Source organism: Urocitellus parryii, chromosome 12, assembly GCF_045843805.1.
Source record: "Urocitellus parryii isolate mUroPar1 chromosome 12, mUroPar1.hap1, whole genome shotgun sequence".
NCBI classification, from domain to species: domain Eukaryota; kingdom Metazoa; phylum Chordata; class Mammalia; order Rodentia; family Sciuridae; genus Urocitellus; species Urocitellus parryii.
In genome coordinates, this window is record NC_135542.1 from 89,950,202 (window position 1) to 89,969,601 (window position 19,400).

At 46.1% G+C, this 19,400-nt stretch overlaps 1 protein-coding gene and 1 non-coding gene across 18 annotated transcripts in view; one reads left to right on the forward strand and one right to left on the reverse strand.

The window, feature by feature from the left end:
• Positions 1-19,400, forward strand: part of Dysf (dysferlin) — a 207,897-nt gene that overhangs the window by 4,390 nt on the left and 184,107 nt on the right. For 7 of the 17 annotated variants that reach the window (XM_077791801.1, XM_026405157.2, XM_026405155.2 and 4 more), the window contains exon 1: positions 6,934-7,186. The exons of 8 other annotated variants lie outside the window; for them this stretch is intronic. In XM_077791801.1, coding sequence (XP_077647927.1) covers positions 7,096-7,186 — 91 coding nt within the window. In that variant the 5' untranslated portion in view covers positions 6,934-7,095. Of the gene's footprint in view, positions 1-6,933; positions 7,187-19,400 lie in introns of those variants that run through there. 2 more of the 17 variants (XM_026405150.2, XM_026405152.2) reach the window with 1 other exon arrangement.
• On the reverse strand, positions 19,269-19,342 carry Trnav-cac (transfer RNA valine (anticodon CAC)). The gene has a single exon. It is a non-coding gene; the product is annotated as a tRNA-Val (tRNA).

The following is a 19,400-nucleotide window of genomic DNA, read 5'->3' on the forward strand; positions in this document are numbered from 1 at the left end:
AAGTGATCAGAGACGGCGAGCTGCTTCTTCCAACCTTCTTCCATGATCAGGGAGATAAAGCCACTAATAGATGACAGAGAGGACAGGGCTCACAAACTCAGGTGTCTCTGGGGTCTTGGCAGGTGGTGCAATGGAGATGATGAGGCCAGAGGGAAAACTAAATGTGCCTATTGAGTAAGTGGGGGCAAGTGTGCACCCCACCCCTCCCCAAGCCCCTGTTCACAGGTGCCAGATTATCAGTGTCAGGCAGAAATTTGGGGGTCCACCTGTCAGCTTCTCTGATTTCTCAAGACAAGCTGTAAATTGAAATTTATATGGAAAATCCTCTAAAGCTTAATTAAGGCAGGAGTTTGTTATAAAACATTGTTTAGGTCCAGGATGACTTTAACCTGATGAATTTTAATCTGATCCCTCCTTACCTCTGACAGCCCTGGGAATCGAAGTAAACAGGTCCTGTTCCTGCCAGATTATGGCTCCTAAACTGGCCTGTCACTTTCCTAGCAGGGCCGGAGCAGCCTGGGATCTGAGGAGCTGCTCTCACCCACAGTCTTAAGTGGGATGCAGACCTGGCTGTTGGGAATGGAATCCTAAGTAATGGTGGGATAAACAGGATAGTCCCCTCACTCCTGTACTAACTGAGATGCACGTCATCCTGGCTGGCAAGATTCTGGTCCATCAGGCTGTCCGGGAACCCAGATCCTCCTGCCTTGTTGCTCTACAATCCCCAGGGCCCCCCTCACAACTTGGTCCCGGATGGCTCACCACCATGGTTCACATTCCATCCTGAGGGAAAAGGGGTTGGGGAGACATGTCCTTGCTTTGTAAGGCAGTTATATTCACGTCCCTCCTGCTCATATCCTGTTGGTCATCATTCAATCTCATGGTCCAATCTAGCTGCAGAAGAAGCTGGGAAATTAGTTTTTCTATTTGAGTGGCCCTATACCAAGTAAAACATTCTGGAAAATGTCTGTAGAAGAAGAGGAGGACAGATATCGAGGGGCAAGTTGAGAACTCAAACACACTGTTGGTTACAGCTTCATTACTGATACAAGTCCCTTGGGAAGAAGCCTCATTAAGTTCGTAGGCCCCAGTTTGAAGCCTGCAAGGGGAAAACTCTCTGTTTAGGGAGAATTCCTGAGCAGTGAATAGGAAGGGCCAAACTGAGAAGTTGGAGATTGGGATGGGAAAGAGGCCTTTGGAAATACCCAGGACTCAGGTCCCTAGGTGCCACTTTTCTGGTTTGCAGAAGTGTGTGGAGCCCCCGTTCCTTGGACATAAGCCAAGAGTTTGTTCAAATCCCTTGGAATGTTCCTCTGGAAATATTAGATATATCCCCTGCCAATGTTCTGCGTGAGGGGCCTGGGGTGTAGATGTGGATGGGGTAGGACGGGGAGACAGGAATCAATGTGACAATTAAGAAAATTCCACAATATCTAAAATTTCCTCTAGAGGGTGGTATTATTCTCTGAGAACCACTGGCTTAGCCAGATCATGGAGTGGAACCATTCCCAGAGCCACATGCAATGTCCATCACATCCACTCCAGGACAGCCTTGACCTACACAACAGGGATACCTGGGCCATCAAGCCTCCGTCTCCGCCCTCATTCACCACTCCACGGTCTAGCTAGACATTCAACAATTACACAAGTAGGCACTCTGTACAATTGTGATGGTGCTAAGAAGGAAAAGCACTAGCAGGTAGTTATTTGCCAGAGGACCCAGCCTATATCAGGAGGCCAGGGACTGCTTCTCTGGGGAAGCAATATTTGAGCTGAGGCCCAAGGGATGGATGGGGGTGGCCCTGAAGAGAGAGCAGCACAGGCAGCTGCAAACAGAGGGGACAGCCCACCTTAGAGGTAGAAGGGACTCGGCATGTCCTAGAAACTGAGAATTCCCTGGAGCTAGCGTTCAGGGTCAGGGGCTGAATGGCCTTACCGTCTGGGCAGAGGAAAGGAATCTGGGATATTCCAAGAGCCTAGGAGGGCTTTGAGGAGTTTTAGGTAAGGCAGTGATCTGATCCTATTTGTTCTACGATTAACTGACTAAAGTGTGTGTGTGTGTGTGTGTGTGTGTGTGTGTGTGTGTATTGCCAGAGTGACTGTGGCCAGTTAGGGGTCACCTGTAGTAACCCAGGCAGAAGAGGAGAGTGGTAGACCTGATGGGGGCATCTGAAGGCTGTGGGCACCCACGTGGTACCAAAGTCATGGGAATCAGGAAGGATGACTTGGGTTGCACATGCCTGAAATTCTTGACTCAAATAGACTTGAATGATAAATTGTCTTTTGATCAATGCACCTAATTGACTCACCAGAGACAGATGAGCTTTGGGTATAGATGATCCACAGCGTCACCCTGGACCTAAGCAGACTCCACTTTTCTCTCTGGTCTTTGGATCCTGCTACATCCCAGAGGCTGGTTGGCAAGTGGATCTACGTGCTTCATTATTCTCATGAGGCAGGAGAGGGAGTTGGGCTTCTCCATTCATAGCATAGAAGCTTCTCCTTTCAGGGGAACAAAAATCGGGTGCATGTCCACTGTTTAACCAATAGCCATTGTCAGGAGATGGACTCAGATAGGGCAAGATCCACTCTGGAGCTGGAAATGGGCATATGCACAGCCAGGTTCTGCTAGGAGAGAGGAAGGGGCTGGATGTTGGGAAGGAACCAAGTGTTCACTACATCTTGAGGGTGAGTGAGAGGTGTAGAGTCAGGAGGAGGAGCATAGGGTCCAAGCAACTAGAGAAGATTCTGGAGAGGGGGCAGCTCTAGATAGTCCCTCCATCACCATCCTTCATCCCATGGCGAGTTGCTGGCTCCTTTGGGCTTCTTGCTTCTTGAAAGTACTTCCCACTGTGCCTTTAGATCTGGTTGTTGCTATCTGTTGTCTCTATCCCCTGATGGTGAGCATCCTGAGGGCAGGGATATATTGGCCGGGCTCAGTACTGTTCCAGCAAGAGTCAGTGATGATGGGTGTGGAATTCACTTATTCTCTCAGTCAACCATTTGGAAATATTTATGGAGAACCCACTTTGTGCTGGTTCCAGAGCTGAGGAGGCAGCCTTGAACAAAACAGATGAAAATCTCTCTTTTTTGGGGGGGCATACTGGGGATTGAACTCCGGGGCACTTGACCACTGAGCCACATCCCCAGCCCTATTTTGCATTTTATTTAGAGACAGGGTCTCACTGAGTTGCTTAGTGCCTCGATTTTGCTGAGGTTGGCTTTGAACTTGTGATCCTCCTGTCTGTCCCCCGAGCCACTGGCTGGGATTACAGGTGTGCGCCACTGCGTCCAGCAATCTCTGACTTCTTTGAAGAAATATTCTAATAGGAAAGATGGAAAAGAAATAAGATATATACATACCTAGTGACTGGTGTTTAAACATTATGAAAGGGAGAGGAAAGGAGAGGGTTGTAGTCTTAGATTGAGTGGCCACAGAAGGTTTCCTGACAGTGGCTACCTGAGGAAGGGATGGGATGAGCATCACAGTCAGAAGAACAGCTGGCAGAGATCCTGAGGGGTGCTCTCCTGTCCCTGAGGAGGAGCTAGAAGGCTAAATGGCTTGAAGAAGGCAAGACTAAAGGCCAGTGAAGTCAGGTGGGGGCTTGAAGGTCATCAGGTCTGGGTTTTATTCTGAGGGAGCCATTGAATGTCTTTGAGTGAAGGAGTGACACCAGGTGGCGCTGACTGGATAAAGAAAAGCCTGTGGTGGGGACCTAGGGCAGGAGCAGGAAATACATAGGGAATCTACTGCTATGACTCAGACACTGGCTTCAACCAAGGTAGTCACAATGGAGAATGTAGATGGTGGGATTTTGGACATAGAATTTTTACTTTTTTTTTTCTTTCTGATACTGGGGTTTGAACTCAGGGGTGCTTTAACACTAAACTATACTCCAGCCCTTTCTATGTTTTATTCTCAGACAGATTCTCAAAAGACTACTGAGGCTGGCCTGGAACGCGCAATCCTCCTGCCTCAGCCTCCTGAGTTGCTGGGTGTGTGCTAACAAGTATGGCTTTATTCTTTCTTTTAAATGTTTTTTTTTTTTTCCTTTTCCTTTCTTCTGTCCACCCACCTTTGGACATATTTTGCAGTAGTAAAGTTAATAGAATTTGTAGTTTTGGTGGCTAGGTGGTTCTTTCTAGAGAGATTAAAAGAGAAAGAGTGGAGACAAAGTGTGGATATCTTCCAAAGGATGTTGCAAAAAGAGAACAATGTGGGGAGAGATTCAAGATGGCAGATTAGAGGAAGGCTGCATTTCCAGTTGTTCTGTGACTTGAGATTCAAACAGTGAGAGTCCTGCTTCTCAGCAAGGTATGATGAAATCCATTTGTTATGGTTTTCATCAAAGCAAGAGATTATCCCAACATGTTATGTTATCCCTTGGAAAGAAAGTATGGAATTCAGGAATGTGAATCTGAAGCAAGCAGAAGCATGTGGAATCTATACTGGATCAGAAGAAGATTCTGTTTGGGGATCACAGTGAAAGACTTTTCCATGGGGAAGGTCATGAAGTTGTCTTGAAGAGAGGCCACCAGAAATAAAAATTGCTGATATGCCTTTGCATTCGCCCCTCTGTGAATACCAAAGCACTGTGATTTCCCACACCTTCAGGAGGTGACTGGTATGATGAAAGAAGAATAAAGTGATAAAAATGGGCTGGGGTTACATTTCAGTGGCAGAACACATGCCTGGAATGAATAAGGCTCTGGGTTAGAGCCCAGTACCACTAAAAAGATAAACAAAGTGATAAAGGATTTGAGAGAGAGAGAGAGGGGGCAGAGGCGGGGAATGTGGCTGGGGGTGTAGCTAAGTGGTAGAGGAGGGTGTAGCTCAGTGTGCTTGAGGCCCTGAGTTCAACACACACACACACACACACACACACACAGAGAGAGAGAGAGAGGGAGAGAGAGAGAGAGAGAGAGAGAGAGAGAGAGAGAGAGAAATGAGTGGTAGCTGAAGGAGTCGTGAGGTCAACAGGGTGTTTTATTAAAAGCAGTAACATAACGTCTGTTGATGGAATGATCCAGTAGACAGAGAAAACTTGGTATTTAGGGGGTGGGTAGGATTGCCAGAGCCTTGTCACTGAGAGTGAGTGGGGATGAGCTCTATTGGTCCTCATTGGTCTTAAGTTCATTTATGAGAATGTAAGAGAGCTGGGAGCAGTGGCCGAGGCCTTTAACCCCAGGGCCTCAGGAGGCTGAGGCAGGAGAATCTCGAGTTCAAAGCCAGCCTCAATAACTTATCAAGACCCTAAGAAACATGCCAAGATCCTCTATCATAATAAAACATTTTAAAAAAAAAGGTCTGGGGGGGCTGGGGCTTTAGCTCAGTGGCAGAGTTCCTGCCTAGCACACAGGAGGCACTGGGTTTGATCCTCAGTACCACATAAAAATAATAAAATAAAGGTATGCTGTCTATCTACAACTACAAAAAAAAAAAAAAAAAGGTCTTGGGATTTGGCTCAATAGTTAAGGCCCCTGGATTCAATCCCCAGTATATAAAAAAAAAAAAAAAAAAAAAAAAAAAAAAACCCAACAACAACAACAACAAAAACTTAAGAGAAACTGAAGGATTTGGAGATAGATGCTGATGCGGGTCAGAAGAAACTTGGGAGCCTGAGGACATTCTCTGTTGAGTAAATAAGCAAACTGAAGGTGAGGATGTATGATTGGCTGTTGTAGGTTTGGGGAGAGAAAAAATTGCTGTAAAACAGCTGTCTATGAGAGAGGGAGGCTGATGGACTTAGGGAAATGGAGTGTGATTGCCCGCAGCAACATGGGTCTACTTGAGTTTGGGATCATGACTATCAAGTGACACCACTCAAGTCTGCCTCATTATTCTCCAACACATTTAGCTGTTAGGGTGCGGGTGTGGAGAAGGCAGGGTTGGATTCCCCGGGGTTATAGCTCGGCGCTGTGAAAATGCTGTATCCCTCAAAATAAGCGGGGAGGGGTGGGAATTGCGATTTTGCTCAGCCCAATGATGCTAATAACTAGTCACCAAATTTAGGTTGCGTAAGGAGGTGAGTACTTGGGAAGTGGGAGAAAACAGACTGCCCTGACCTGCGTAGGTGCTGAAGTGTTGGGATATACAGAGGTGAGAAGCCGGGGCCCTGTGGTCAAGAAGTTTATAAGCTGGAAAGGAGCAAGACATCAGGTGAAAGTGTGCTAACGAGGGTCACCCCTCAGGGCTCACGTCATAAGCAACTTTCCCTCCGGTGGGGTAGAGGCATAGATTGTTGGGGCTGGGGAACTGGAGATGGAGTCCTGGACTCCAGCAATCGCACTGCGAAGTGAACACTGACCTCCGTCTCCGGAGACCAGCGACTCTAGATTGTCACGGAGAAAACTCCGAGGCATGTTCACAGGGCGGGTTTCCAGCCACCAGAACAGTCGCCGGGGCAGCCCGCTGGAGGGGAGAGGGTCGGGGGCGAGCGCCGGGAATGAGACAGGTGGGAGCTGCAAGCTGCGCCCGGGCCGAGGCTCCAGGCTATGAGCTACGGGGCGGCCGGAGCTCGCCACTGCGCAGACGCCTCCTTCAGCGCTCGATCCAACTTGCTGTTCCCTGGGACTCACTCGCGTCCCGGCTGCGATTCCGCACCCTCCCGCCCGCCCTCAGTCCAGGTTCCCACCCACTCTCCAAGCGGCGCAGCGGCCCTCGAGGTCTGGGCGGGTGGAACCCCGGGCGCTGGAGGGCTGGCGGAACCGTGCTGCTGAGCCGAATTGCGCTCTGTGGCCGAGCGGTGCGCCTCCAGCCAGCTGCGCTCCAATTCCCGATGTGGGCGGGGACCCTCGCGGTGAGATACCAGGGCGCCTGCAGGCGCCCGTCCGACCCCTGCCCCGCTCCGCCCACCGCCCGCAGGGCGGATCTGGGCAAGGGCCGGAGGGGAGGATCCGCCCAGCGGGTGTCCGGTGTCCTCCCGAGGCTTTTCACCAGGGGTTGGCCACTTTTCCACCGAGACAAGCGAAGGCGACAGCTCCTTTTCGGCGCGTTTTCCCCGGGAGCAGATCGTTTGCTTGGTGGGTGCCTGGATCCTGCGTTCGCGCTCCCGCTCGGTCCGTGCGCCTCTGCGCGCCCGGGGCTGCTGAGCCATGCTGTGCTGCTTGCTGGTGAGGGCCAGCAACCTACCCAATGTGAAGAAGGATGGGCGCAGCGACCCTGTCGCCAGCCTGACTTTCCGAGGTGAGAGACCGATGGCTGCCTCTTCCACGCTTGGGCACCACTACACCCTGAACCCACTGCTGAGTCTAGGGCCCCGGCACAGGTGCTAACTCTAATCCAGGACAAACTTTGTTCCTCTGTCATCCGGGTCAGAAATCCCCGCCTGAAATTGACTAGGATGAAACGGCACAGTAAATGCCACAAGATTTTGAAATTATGGAAAATCGAAAGTGTCATAAAATGTCAAAGGTTATCACTCTTTTAAGACAATACTCAGAAGGAATAAAGTCGAAGTTCTTAAGGGTCTGAGTTGGAAGATGGGTGCAGAAGATAGGACTCGGCCACTTAACTGGGCACAGTGTGCTTTGAAAGTTACGCATTTCATTCATTCACTCGTTTACTCAGGTATCTTTATTGAATGCTGGCCATATCCAGTCAGCCACCCATCAACCAGCAGGAAGAGAAACAGAATAGGATGGATATGGCCTTTTGAGGAGTGTCTAGGATGTTTTCCCAGATTCAAGGAGCTAATCCCCTATAGGCTTTGACCAGAGAGGGCCTCTGGGACAGAGAAGGAATCACTCCCAGAAAGCCAGCTCCTTTATCCCCACTTCAGGCAGATACTCCCACGGGAGGGTGTCTCAGGAGGGGAAAAGGAAGAGGAAGGATCTGTCAAATTTGAGAGAAGGAACAATAGCTGTGAGTCAGGACCCCAGCTCTGCAGAGAAAGATAAATAAGGAGAGAGGGCTTCCTCTTAGCACCGAGTCATACTTTGTGGCTTTGTGGAATTGAAAATATGTGTATCACAAAAATAGTCAAATGGAGAGAGGACAGGGCTTTTCATGAGGGTTGAAATCAGTGGGAGCACCCAGGGGGCTCCATAGTTCTGACCCGTTTTCTCCTCTGTACCCCTAAGTAGCCTCCAAATAATAATGATAGATGAAAGACACCCTTTAGCAAAGTGAGTTCTAGGTGTAGTTTTTATTCTTTGTTTTGGGACATTTTACATTTTCCCTCTTGAAAAGTGTGATTGGAAGCATTCTAGACAATGTAGCCATTTTCATCCATCAGTGACAGACCAGGGTGTTCACTATGCTGGAGCAACTTCAAAGCAAGGTCCTTTGTTCTCCTGATACCATAAATACTGTCTAGGCTTGGCTATATAGAAATTGTGGGGCAGGGCTGGGGGTGCAGCTCAGTGGCAGAGCACTCACCGGGCAATGTGCAAGGCCCTAGGTTCAATTTCCTGTGTGAATGTGTGCATACACACACACATACACACACACACACACACACAAATTGTGGGCCCATAGTTGTGAGGCAAAAAAATTCTCCAAGGATACTGAGCCCCTGGGGCCACATCAGCCTAGGATTCACATTTGCATGAAAACCCACTGGATCTGTTTTCATAGCTCTTTCCCTGTTTCTGCAGCAGCCCTGGGGTGGCAACTGTCACGCCCATTCTGCAGATGAGAAAATAGAAAGCCAGGGAAGTCACATGATTTGTTCATGTCAGTGGTCGCCCCAGGGAACTACCACCTCTTGAGTGGGTACTGCCCTTGAGTCAGGCAGGTAACCAAATCTGTTGAGGCCCCCTTTTGTTGTTGCCCCTGTCCATGGAACCCTGAGCAGGTACAACTTCCGGTCTTCCCCAAATCTGTATTCCCTGCAATTTAAAAAGGCCTTATTATTTACATTTGAAAGCCCTTAGGAAAGCTGGAATATAATAGAACATAACCTCTCCAACTGTTCAGTCTGTCTTTCATAATCAGCTGTGTTACCACCTTCTCCACGGAGGTCTCCAGGGTCCCCCTGGCTGCCTAGTCTCGTCTCTGGATGTAGCATCGCCTCATCAGCTCAGCTAGCACACTCACTCCAGCCACCCGTGCTCAGTACTCAGCTCCTCCCCAGGACACCAGGCCACCTTGTTTATTCATTGGCATGTCCTAGGGCTGAGCACATGTGGGCCATCAGCAGTGTCTGTGCCTCCTCTGGCTCAGCCTCCAGCCATCCTCCAGATGTGTTTATGCTTGAGAATCACCTGGAGGGTGTTTGAAAAACCAGCTCCTGGGGCCCCATCCATACAGGTGCTCATGCAGCAGGTCAGGAAGGTGAGTTAAAAATCAGCATTTGATATGTACGTGGTGCAGGACATGGTGGAACCACACCTTGAGAAAAATTTGAATCAGAGATGATGTGACAGGTGAAGCCCATACGCCCCCCGCCACAGGTAGTCACGATGGAGTTTGGGGCTGAGTTGATACCTAGGGAGGGAAGTCATTAGAATCAGACCCAGAACTCACAGAGCTCAGGTGAGGTGTGGTACCCCAGAACAGTATGGGGTACTGTTTATAAAATTTGTTGCCACCCCCCTCCCCCTCTCCAGGAGCTAAGTCACTCTGTGTGGGACTCAGGTGTAGGTGTTTCTGATGAATCTGAGCGTTTTGGATGCACAGTCAGCTTAGAAGCACTGAGCCCAACCCCCTTGTGGCACAGAGGGGACAGTGACCTGCTTGCATAGAAGCCAGCCTACCCTGTGTGCTTGGTTCCAACATGTAGCCTGAAATGTATGGGCCTGGGCTGGCCTGGCTTTGCTTGCAGTTGTTCCCTGGGCATTCTAGCCTCAGATGAAATTTCAGGACCTGCCTCCCAAAATAGACGATGAGCTGCCCGAGGCTGGACTCTGAGAACACTCTTTGGCTTCCCTGTCTAAGGAACTCAGGGTAGAGGCTACTCATGAATTCTGGCCGTGTCTTTGTTTTTGTATTAATTAATTAATTAGTTAACTAAAAATGCCATGGGTAACTAGCCGTGGTGGGTATTTGTGTGTGTGAGCAGCTTTGTTTCCTATAGCATTTGGTCATCTGTACCTCTCTTCTGCCTTGACGTTTTCCATTCTGTAATGTGACTATTTATATCCTTCTAACTCATACATTTGGTTCATTGAAAAATTATTTATTGAGCACCTACTACATGCTTGGTAGTGTTCTATGTGCTGGGAATGCATCCAAGGACAGAGTCAGATCCCTGGTGCTTTGGAGCCAGATCTGCCGTGCCCCTCACTTGGTGAACTTCTGCTCTGTGTCCCCTGCCTTGAGGCCAGGATCCTAGGAGTCGCTGTCTATTTCCCTTCTCACTCATCCTCAGGGCCTCTCCTGTCTTTCCAGCCTCTCTTCCTCCTTCCTTTTGACCCTTCCCTTCACTCTGTCTCCTGGGAAGGAGCCTGCGGGTTCCTATAGAACCCTCTGTCCTTAGAGAATACTCCTCTTCGCCTGTCAGGGCAGGTAGGCTGTTGGGGCACTGGCCTCTCAGAACCTGACTTTTTAAACAAGTGCATAATTTAATATATTGAAAATAGCTTTCTGTTTTTTTTTTTTAAATAAACATAATAGGTATTCACTATAAGAAACGGCAAATTCCAGCTGGGCGCAATGGTGCCTGCCTGTAATCCCAGTGGCTAGGAGGCTGGGGCAGGAGGATTGCATGTTCAAGGCCAGTCTCAGCAAAAGTGAGGGACTAAGCAACTCAGTGAGACCCTGTCTCTAAATGAAATACAAAATAGGGCTGGGGATGTGGCTCAGTGGTCGAGTGCCCCTGGGTTCAATCCCCAGTACCCCCTCCTCTCCCTGCTAAAAAAAAAATAGAAAGAAAAAAAGAAATGACAAATTCCAGAAAGACACGAGGCAAAAGTAAAATAGACCCCAAATCCTGCCACTCAAATTAATTTGTAGAAAGTTTTGCATGTTTCATTCAAGATTTTTTTCTTTTAAAAAATCTTTAGTTATGAAATTTAACACATAAACAAGTACAAAAAATATAAATGTATAATTTTACATGGTGGTTCTCAGCTGGGAGCGATTCTGTTCTTCAATGAGAGGTGACATTTGGAAACATCTGGAGACATTTCCGGTGGGTGCCACTGGAGAAGTGGGGGTGTTACTAACATCTAAAGGGCAGAGGCCAAGGATGCTGCTGAAAGGTTGCACAGAACAACTCTGCAACACTCACAGCAAAGGTTTTTTGTTTTGTTTCTCTTTTTTTATTGCCTTTAAAAAAATAAATGACAGTGGAATGCATTACAATTCTTATTACACATATATAGCACAATTTTTCATGTCTCTGATTGTAAAAAAAGTATGTTGACACCAATTCGTGTCTTCATACTTGTACTTTGGGTAATGATGTCTATCACATTCTGCCATCCTTGCTAATCCCCTGCCCACTCCCTTTCCCCCAATCCCTTTGCCCTATCTAGAATTTGTCTATTCCTCCCATGCTCTCTCTCCCTACCCCACTGTGAGTCAGCCTCCTTATATTAGAGAAAACATTCGACATTTGTTTTTTGGGGGGATTGGCTAACTTCACTTAGCATTGTTTTCTCCAACACCATCCATTTACCTGCAAATGTCATGATTTTATTCTCTTTTATTGCTGAGTAATATTCCATTGTGTATATATGCCACGTTTTTTTTTTATCCATTCTTCCACTGAAGGGCATCTAGGTTGGCTCCATAGTTTAGCTATTGTGAATTGTGCTGCTATAAATATTGACGTGGCTGTGTCGCTGTAGTATGCACAGCAAAGGTTGGTTGGCCCCAAATACTCACAGTACCCAATGTGGAGAAACCCTGCTTTCGCGAATGCACTTTGAATGGAATACACAGGTAATAATATTCCTGAGGTCGGCCCCACCCTCCACCACTTATCTCCTAGACCCCTGCCTTCCTCTCCAGAGGCAATCCCATCCCAGAATTTCCCCCCTCCAATGTTCACATATTTGCATTTTGACTCAAAAAAGAGAATATTATATCAGTACAAGTTCTTCTACATAACCTTTCAAAATGTCTGAAGAATGTTTTATTATATGGGCACATCATTATTCAATGCCTTATTGATGAATATTCAGGTTACATCACATTTTAGGTATTTTATCCAATTCTTAACTTATACTGCTACTTCGAGGAGTGTCCTGGTGACTAAATCTTTGCCTGCATATTAATTATTTTCCTTGGGTAAAGCAGCAGAAATGGAATGCTGTGTCCAAGGTAATAGATGGGCTCGAGGCTTTGCTGCATTTCCCAAATTGCTCTTTTGAAAGTCTGTACTAACTCTACCCTCTGCCAATCAAGCATGAGAGCTTCTTTTCTTTTTTATTAACACATATTAACTGTCCAGTTTAATGCGTTTCAATGTGGCATTTTTCTACATGCATATATTGTGCACTGATCATGTCTAACTTCCCTTCTGTCCCCTCTCCCCCTCCCCTGCTGGTCCCCTTCCCAGTCTCTAATAGTTCCTCCTCTAGTTTCAGGTCATTTTTTTTTGTTTTATTTTTTATTTTTGGTTTCACATTTAGGAAAAAAAAAACTTGCAATACTTCTCTTTCTGTGTCTGGTTTCTCTCTCTCTCTCTCAGTTGTAAATGGACACAATATCTTTATTTATTTATTTATTTTTGTGTGGTGCTGAGGATGCAACCCAATGCTTCACATGTGCAAGGCAAACCCTCTACCACTGTACTGCAACCCCAGCCTCTGCCTTATTCCTCTTAACATGATGTCTCCCATTTCCCTGCAAATGGTAGGATTTCATTCTTTTTAAGAGATGAATAATATTCCATGTGTATACCTACCATATTTTCTTTATTCACTTATCTGTTGATGGGTACCTAGGCTGTGAATACTGTTGCAATAAACATGGATATGCAGGTATCTCTTTTGTATGCTGATTTCATTTCCTTTGGATATTTATCCAGGAGGGAGCTAGGTGGAGCGTATAATAGTTCTATTTTTAGTTTTTTTTTTTTTTTTTTTTTTTTTTGGTGAGATCTGGTACCAGAGATTGAACTCAGGGGCACTCAACCACTGAGCCACATCCCCAGCCCTATTTTGTATTTTATTTAGAGACAGGGTCTCACTGAATTGCTTAGCACCTTGCTTTTGCTGAGGCTGGCTTTGAACTTGCTATCCTCCTGCCTCAGCCTTTTGAGCTGCTGGGATTACAGGTGTGTGCCACAGTGCCTGGCTTAACTTTCAGTTTTTTTGAGAACCCTTTAAGCTATTCTGCAGAGACTTGCACAAATGTACACTCCCACAAACATTGGATAAGGATCCTTTTTTTCTTCACATTCTCCATGGGGCCTTATTTTCTTTCTTTCCTTTTTTTTTTTTTTTATTGTTGTTGTGATGCTGGGGATTGAACCCAGGGCTTTGTGCACGTGAGGCAAGCACTCTACCAACTGAGCTATATCCCCAGCCCGGGGCTTATTTTCTTTCCTTTTTATGGGCATATATTAATTTTACAGAATATAGGGTATCATTATGGCATTTTCACACATGCAGAAAACACAATTTGGTTGGTTGTAGTCCCCAATACCTCCCCTTACACTTCCCTCCTCCCTCTACCCCAGTGGCCTTCCTTCTACCTTAATGACATACCTTTTTTCTTTTTTTTTTCCCCTCTAGCTTCCACATATGAGAGAAAAAAAAATGAAACACTTGTCTTTCTGAATCTGGCTTATGTCTCTTAACATGATTCTATGAGAGTTCATTTTCTTAAAATCATCTTTTCACAGTGTCCCAGGGTTCAATAGTATTCATGCTATTTCAACACTACCTATTAGTCTTTATTTCTCACTGAGTTATTTTTATTTTTATTTATTTATTAAATCACTTTATTTCATTTATTTATTTTTATGAGGTGCTGAGGATCGAACCCAGGGCCTTACACATGAGAGGCGAGCACTCTACCGCTGAGCCATAACCTCAGTCCCTGAGTTATTTTTTTAATTTGTCCATTTGGGCTATTTGTCTTCTTGATTAATTGCAAGTACTCTTTACCTATTAAAAATATTAACATTTTGTCATAGGTGTTTCCAGTATCTTCCTCAGTTAATTTTATTTTATTTGACCAACAAAAATGGTATAGAAATATCTTCCTCAGCTGTTATGGACCTTTCAGTTTAAAGACTACCCCTCTGAAAGTGTATTCCATTATAGGCAGTATATCTACTGCCCACTGTCCTTCCTGGCCACGTCTTCTCTGTCTGGTGTGGTTCCAACAGGTTTAGGAAGATGGGAATGGGGGATTCTTGTGGGTAAGAAGAGCAGTGCTTTGCTGGTGATGGGGGAGTGACAGCCGCCTAGGATGGGGGTGCACAGACTTGAGCCCTCAGATGATGTGGCAGGTATCAGAATCCACCTCCCCTTTTGGTTTGGGGTATCTGTGCCAGGAGGTGAAGCAGACTGTCCTTCAGCGGAAGCCAGGTCAGTTTTCTCTCCTTTCAGCTGCTCTTGCTCTCTGGTTATCTTTGGAGACTTGAATATCTACCACTTTCTTTGTCTTAATGGGTATTCTACTGGGGTGTCAAGAGAGTGTCCTGTGCAGAGCAAGCCCTCAATGAATATTTGTGGGATGAATGAGGGACTTCTCCTCAAGGCAGCCTGCAGGATCTAAAGGTCCTCTGCAAATTCTGAGGAGTGTAAGTCCTGTCACTCCATGAGGACAGAAGCCGCCATCCTTCTCACTGTCTCTGGGAGTCTAAAATCTCCCATCCTCCCTCCTGCTTTCTGCCTCTTTCTAGGTAGAAATATGTGCAGCTCCCATGGGCTCCCTCAGTCAGAACCTCAAAGTCATCCTGCCCCTATTCCCCACCTTGACATTGGCTGGTAGATCCCAGGACACCTCCCCTGGACTTTTAAAAATGTTGTGGTAAAATGCACATCACATAAAATTTCTCATCTTAGTCACTTTTTAGGATACAGTTCAGTGATGTTAACTATATTCACAGGCCTGGAGGTGTAGCTCAGTGGTAGGGCACATGCTTAGCATGCATGAGGTTCAGGACGCTGGGTCCTGGTTTTTTTTTTTTTTTTTTTTTTTTTTTTAATTCCTAAGCTTTTCTGAACTGACCCGTATGGTTTATTTTCCCTCTGCTTTCTCTGGATGTTTTTCTAAAGCCAAAATCAAACAAAGTCACAAACAAATAAAAAATCCCCATAAAAGAAAAGACAAAAAAATTCATATCGTCGTCCAACCATCAGCATCATCTATCTCCAGAATTCTTCCTCTTTTCCAACTGCAACTCTGAACCCATTAAACACTAATCCCTAAGCTCCCCTCCCCCAGCCCTGGCAGCCACCACCCTACTTTGTCCCTATAATTGTGACTACTCCAGGTACCTCATTTAAGTGAAATTTTGCCTTTTTGTGGCTGGCTGAGTCATTCTGTCTGGAAGAATACCCCCGAATTTCAGCCTGATCTTCACAGATGATGCTGAAACCCAGTTTTGCCAAGCAGGTTGGGAGAGGGTGTAGCTCCCTCCCTTTCCCCCAGAGTGAACTGTGAGCACCCGAGTCTGTTGAATGCCACACATAAAACTATGTCTCAAGGGGTTGGGGTTGTGGCTCAGAGGAAAAGCACTCGCCTAGCATGTGTGAGGCAGTGAGTTCTATCCTCAGCACCACATAAAAACAATAAATTAAAGGTATTGTGTCCACCTACAACTAAAGATTAAATGTTTAGGAAAAAAAACCCCATATCTCAAGGTTAAAAGTAATTCTTAGGGACAAGACAGGTCTAAATTCATGATGAGGATGGAACTATTTTTCTCCTCCTCCTTCTTCTTTTGAAATTAGAACACTTTTTTATAAACAATTCCAGAATGTAAAATGATTTTGTATCAAGATTCTTTGAAACTTTTAAACCTATATGTAACCTAAGCTTATTATTATTTTCATTTTCTACTTTGCAACCTAGAAAATACATGACAAGTTAGATAAAACAAAAAGAGAAAAAAAATCTAAATTGCTTTATAGAAAAAAAATCAATGAGCATAAAAATACCTGGCTCAAAACTAAAACAAAATCCAACCAAGAAATAGATTATGTATTATGTAAAGTCCACTAATCCTCTAACTTAAAATAAATGGAAAACAATTCCACCATCATAGCAACTTGATGAATAAATGTAGAACTACTGTCCTGGAGGGAAATTACATTTTATGTAAGAAAAATGTAATAGTGCTTTTAGAAAATGAGGAAAAAATTATTTCCACACTGGAGGGCAAGCATGCTACACACTTCATGTTGACTTGACCTAGAACTTAAAGAGTCTGTTCACAGATGAAAATGAGAGGGACATTTACGTCGTAAAACACAACTTCTCAACTATTTTTTCTATTTAACCTCAAGAGAACCAACTACAGAGCTTCAAAAATTTAAGGATAGGCTGGTGCCAAAGCAACTTTCTATTTTCTATGCTTTTGGAGAGGTGACATGGTACCCCCCGGCCCCCCCTTCAATTCCCAAGCTTTTCTGAACTGACCTGTATGTTTATTTTCCCTCTGCTTTCTCTGGATGTTTTTCTAAAGCCATTTTCTCAGAACCTTTCCTCTGATGCCTGGGCTGTTCCTCCTCTGGTCTTCTCTGCCATCCTCTGGGTGCCTTTTCCTCTTCTGACGGGTCTGCGTATGGCGGGCTTGATGGACACTGGGACTGATTCATAGGAGAGGAGCTTGTGAACCAGGTTCTGTGCTCCATGAACCACCGCTGTGTTCTGCTAAGGTTCATGGGCACTGGTTTCTCTGAGAAAGAGTCCCTGCTGAGTTGGCAGTAGCTCAGAGTCTAGTCTCAGTCTACTGTCATGGACTGGTAACCACAGAGGTTAAAGGGTTTTCCGCTTTTTGTAGGTTGGTCTGGAAGGTTCCAGACTGGGGAGTCTCTGATCAAAGTTTCTACACCTGGATCTTGTTACCAACCTCTGCTCTTTACCTACAGGTTTCCAAATAGTTCTCTCTCATCTTTCTGAAAGAAGTCTTTGACTCTAAGCCTCTGGCTTTCTTTACTAAATCTCTAAGTCCATCTTTTTTTCTTTTTTCCCTAATGAGGACTTAACCCAGGGGTACTTTATACCTGAGCTACAACACCCCCAGCCATTTGGAGACAAAGTCTTTCTAAGATGCTCTGACTGGCCTCTGCCTTGTAATCCTCCTGTTTCAGCCTCCCCAGTTGTTAGGATCACAGGTGTGCACCACCTTGCCTGCCTGCCCCCAATCCTTTTTACTTTTAATTTTGAGACAGAGTCTCACTAAGTTGCTGAGGCTGGCTTTGAACTTGCGATCCTCCTGCCTCAGCCTCCTGATTCCCTGGCATTACAGGGGTGTACCACCATGCTGCCTGGCTTCAAATTCCTCTGGAAAATAGTCTTACTACTTCTGTGAACGCTTCATTAGGTGGACAAAAGGGAATTCTCCTTATTAGGCTGAGAACTTGGTGAGAAATCTGATGGATGGTATTTACTCTTTAATTGTTTCAGTTTTTTGGCACAAACTTTCCTCAAACACTGAGACTGTGCATCAACCAGGAAGCTCAAAACCATGACGCAGCTGGGCGCGGTGGAGCACGCCTATAATCCCAGGGGCTCAGGAGATTGAGGTAGGAGGATCTTGAGTTCAAAGCCAGCCTCAGCAACATTGAAGCACTAAGCAACTTAGTGACATCCTGTCTCTAAATAAAACGTAAAAAGGGCTGGGGATGTGGCTCAGTGGTCCAGTGCTCCTGGTTTCAATCCTGGGTAACAAACAAACAAACAAACAAAACAAAACAAAAAGAAACCATGATGCAGAGATTATAAAATCTATTTTTGTCCAATACTCTTCTCCTGTTTATCTCATCATGTAAAATCTATTATTATTCAAACTGCGTACACTACTCCAAGATGCCATTTATAAAAGTATCTTTCAAGAGTTGTGTTTGGGGCTGGGGTACTTGCCTAGCACATGTGAGGCACTGGGTTCGATTCTCAGCACCACATATAAATAAATAAATCAAACAAAAATCTATCAACGACTAAAAGAAAAAAAAAAAGAGTCATCTTTGTTCATTCAATGGTATCTTTTTTGAGGCAGGGGCCAGTGGCTACAATTGTCCCTATCTGGTCAGCACCATGGGCCAGAGCAGAGGCTATCGGTGGAGGAGGCCTGGACATGGCCAAAAGGCTGGGGCAACAGCTGCTGTTGTCTTAACTGTTTCCTTCCCTTGGTGTCCGTAACTCATGTGATGAGTGCCAGGCTCATGTCCCCTTTCCTTCTTGCTCCTCTTTGGGGTAGCATTGCCCATAAGCAACCCCTTCTTAATGTCTCCCAGAGGGTCCCAAGTGGACTCTTCTAACCAGGACCCTGTGAAATCTCATTTCAGGCTCTTGTTTCCCTCATCTTTAGGGAAGGCAGGAAGTGGAAAATGGCTCGGAGACTCTTAGCCCAGGGCTTGACACACACACACACACACACACACACACACACACACACACACACACAATGCTCAATTAGGCCGGCTGGAGTCACCAGGAAGCGAGTTTCCGAGTGGACGACTCCAGTGAGGGTGCAGCTGGAATTTTCCAAGTTACTCCTGTAGGTCACACAGAAAGCTGATCTGTGGCAGGGGAGGGGAAGTGGACACTTGGCTTGCCTCTATGTCCCCCCAGAACCCTATGCTGTAGACACTCTAGTTCTTATCTTGTCAAGGCCTAGAGAGAGGTGAGCTCTACTCTAGGTCACTCCCTAGTGGCTACCATTGAATGACTCCAGGGTCAACTTCAACTGGAGCCACAGAGGTTCGGCCCCGGCAGCCCTACACCAGCATCGAGCGGATAACTGGTGCCCTTCCAGGACACCTTCCCTGGAGCCACCGGGCCTCCTTCCATCCCTTCATCTGTTGACCATTCAGGAAGGCTTCTGGGGTGCCCCAGGAACAGTGCTCCATCCTCTGGTGAGAAAGTGAGTCTGCAGCCAACGTCAGAAAGAAAAGAGCCCTCACTCAGCACCTGCTCAGTGTGCACGTTGTCATGTGCTAGGGTCACTGCAGGAGTGAGGTGTGGTCTCTGTCCTCGGGAACTCACAGCCTGGTTGGGCTGTTATTCAACTGTTATCCAGCCCCTGTGTCCCAACTCTCTCTCTTTCTCTCTCTCTCTCTCTCTCTCTGGTACCAGGGATTCAACCCAGGGGTGCTTAACCATTGAGCAACATCCCCAGTCCTTTTTAATATTTTTTATATAAAGACAGAGTCTTTCTGAGTTACTTAGGCAGATTTTTTTTTTTTTTTTTTTTTTGTGATGCTGGGGATTGAACCCAGGGCCTTGTGCATGTGAGGCAAGCGCTCTACCAACTGAGCTATACTCCCAGCCCATCTGAGTTACGGCCTCACTAAGTTGCCGAGGCTGGCTTTGAACTTGCGATCCT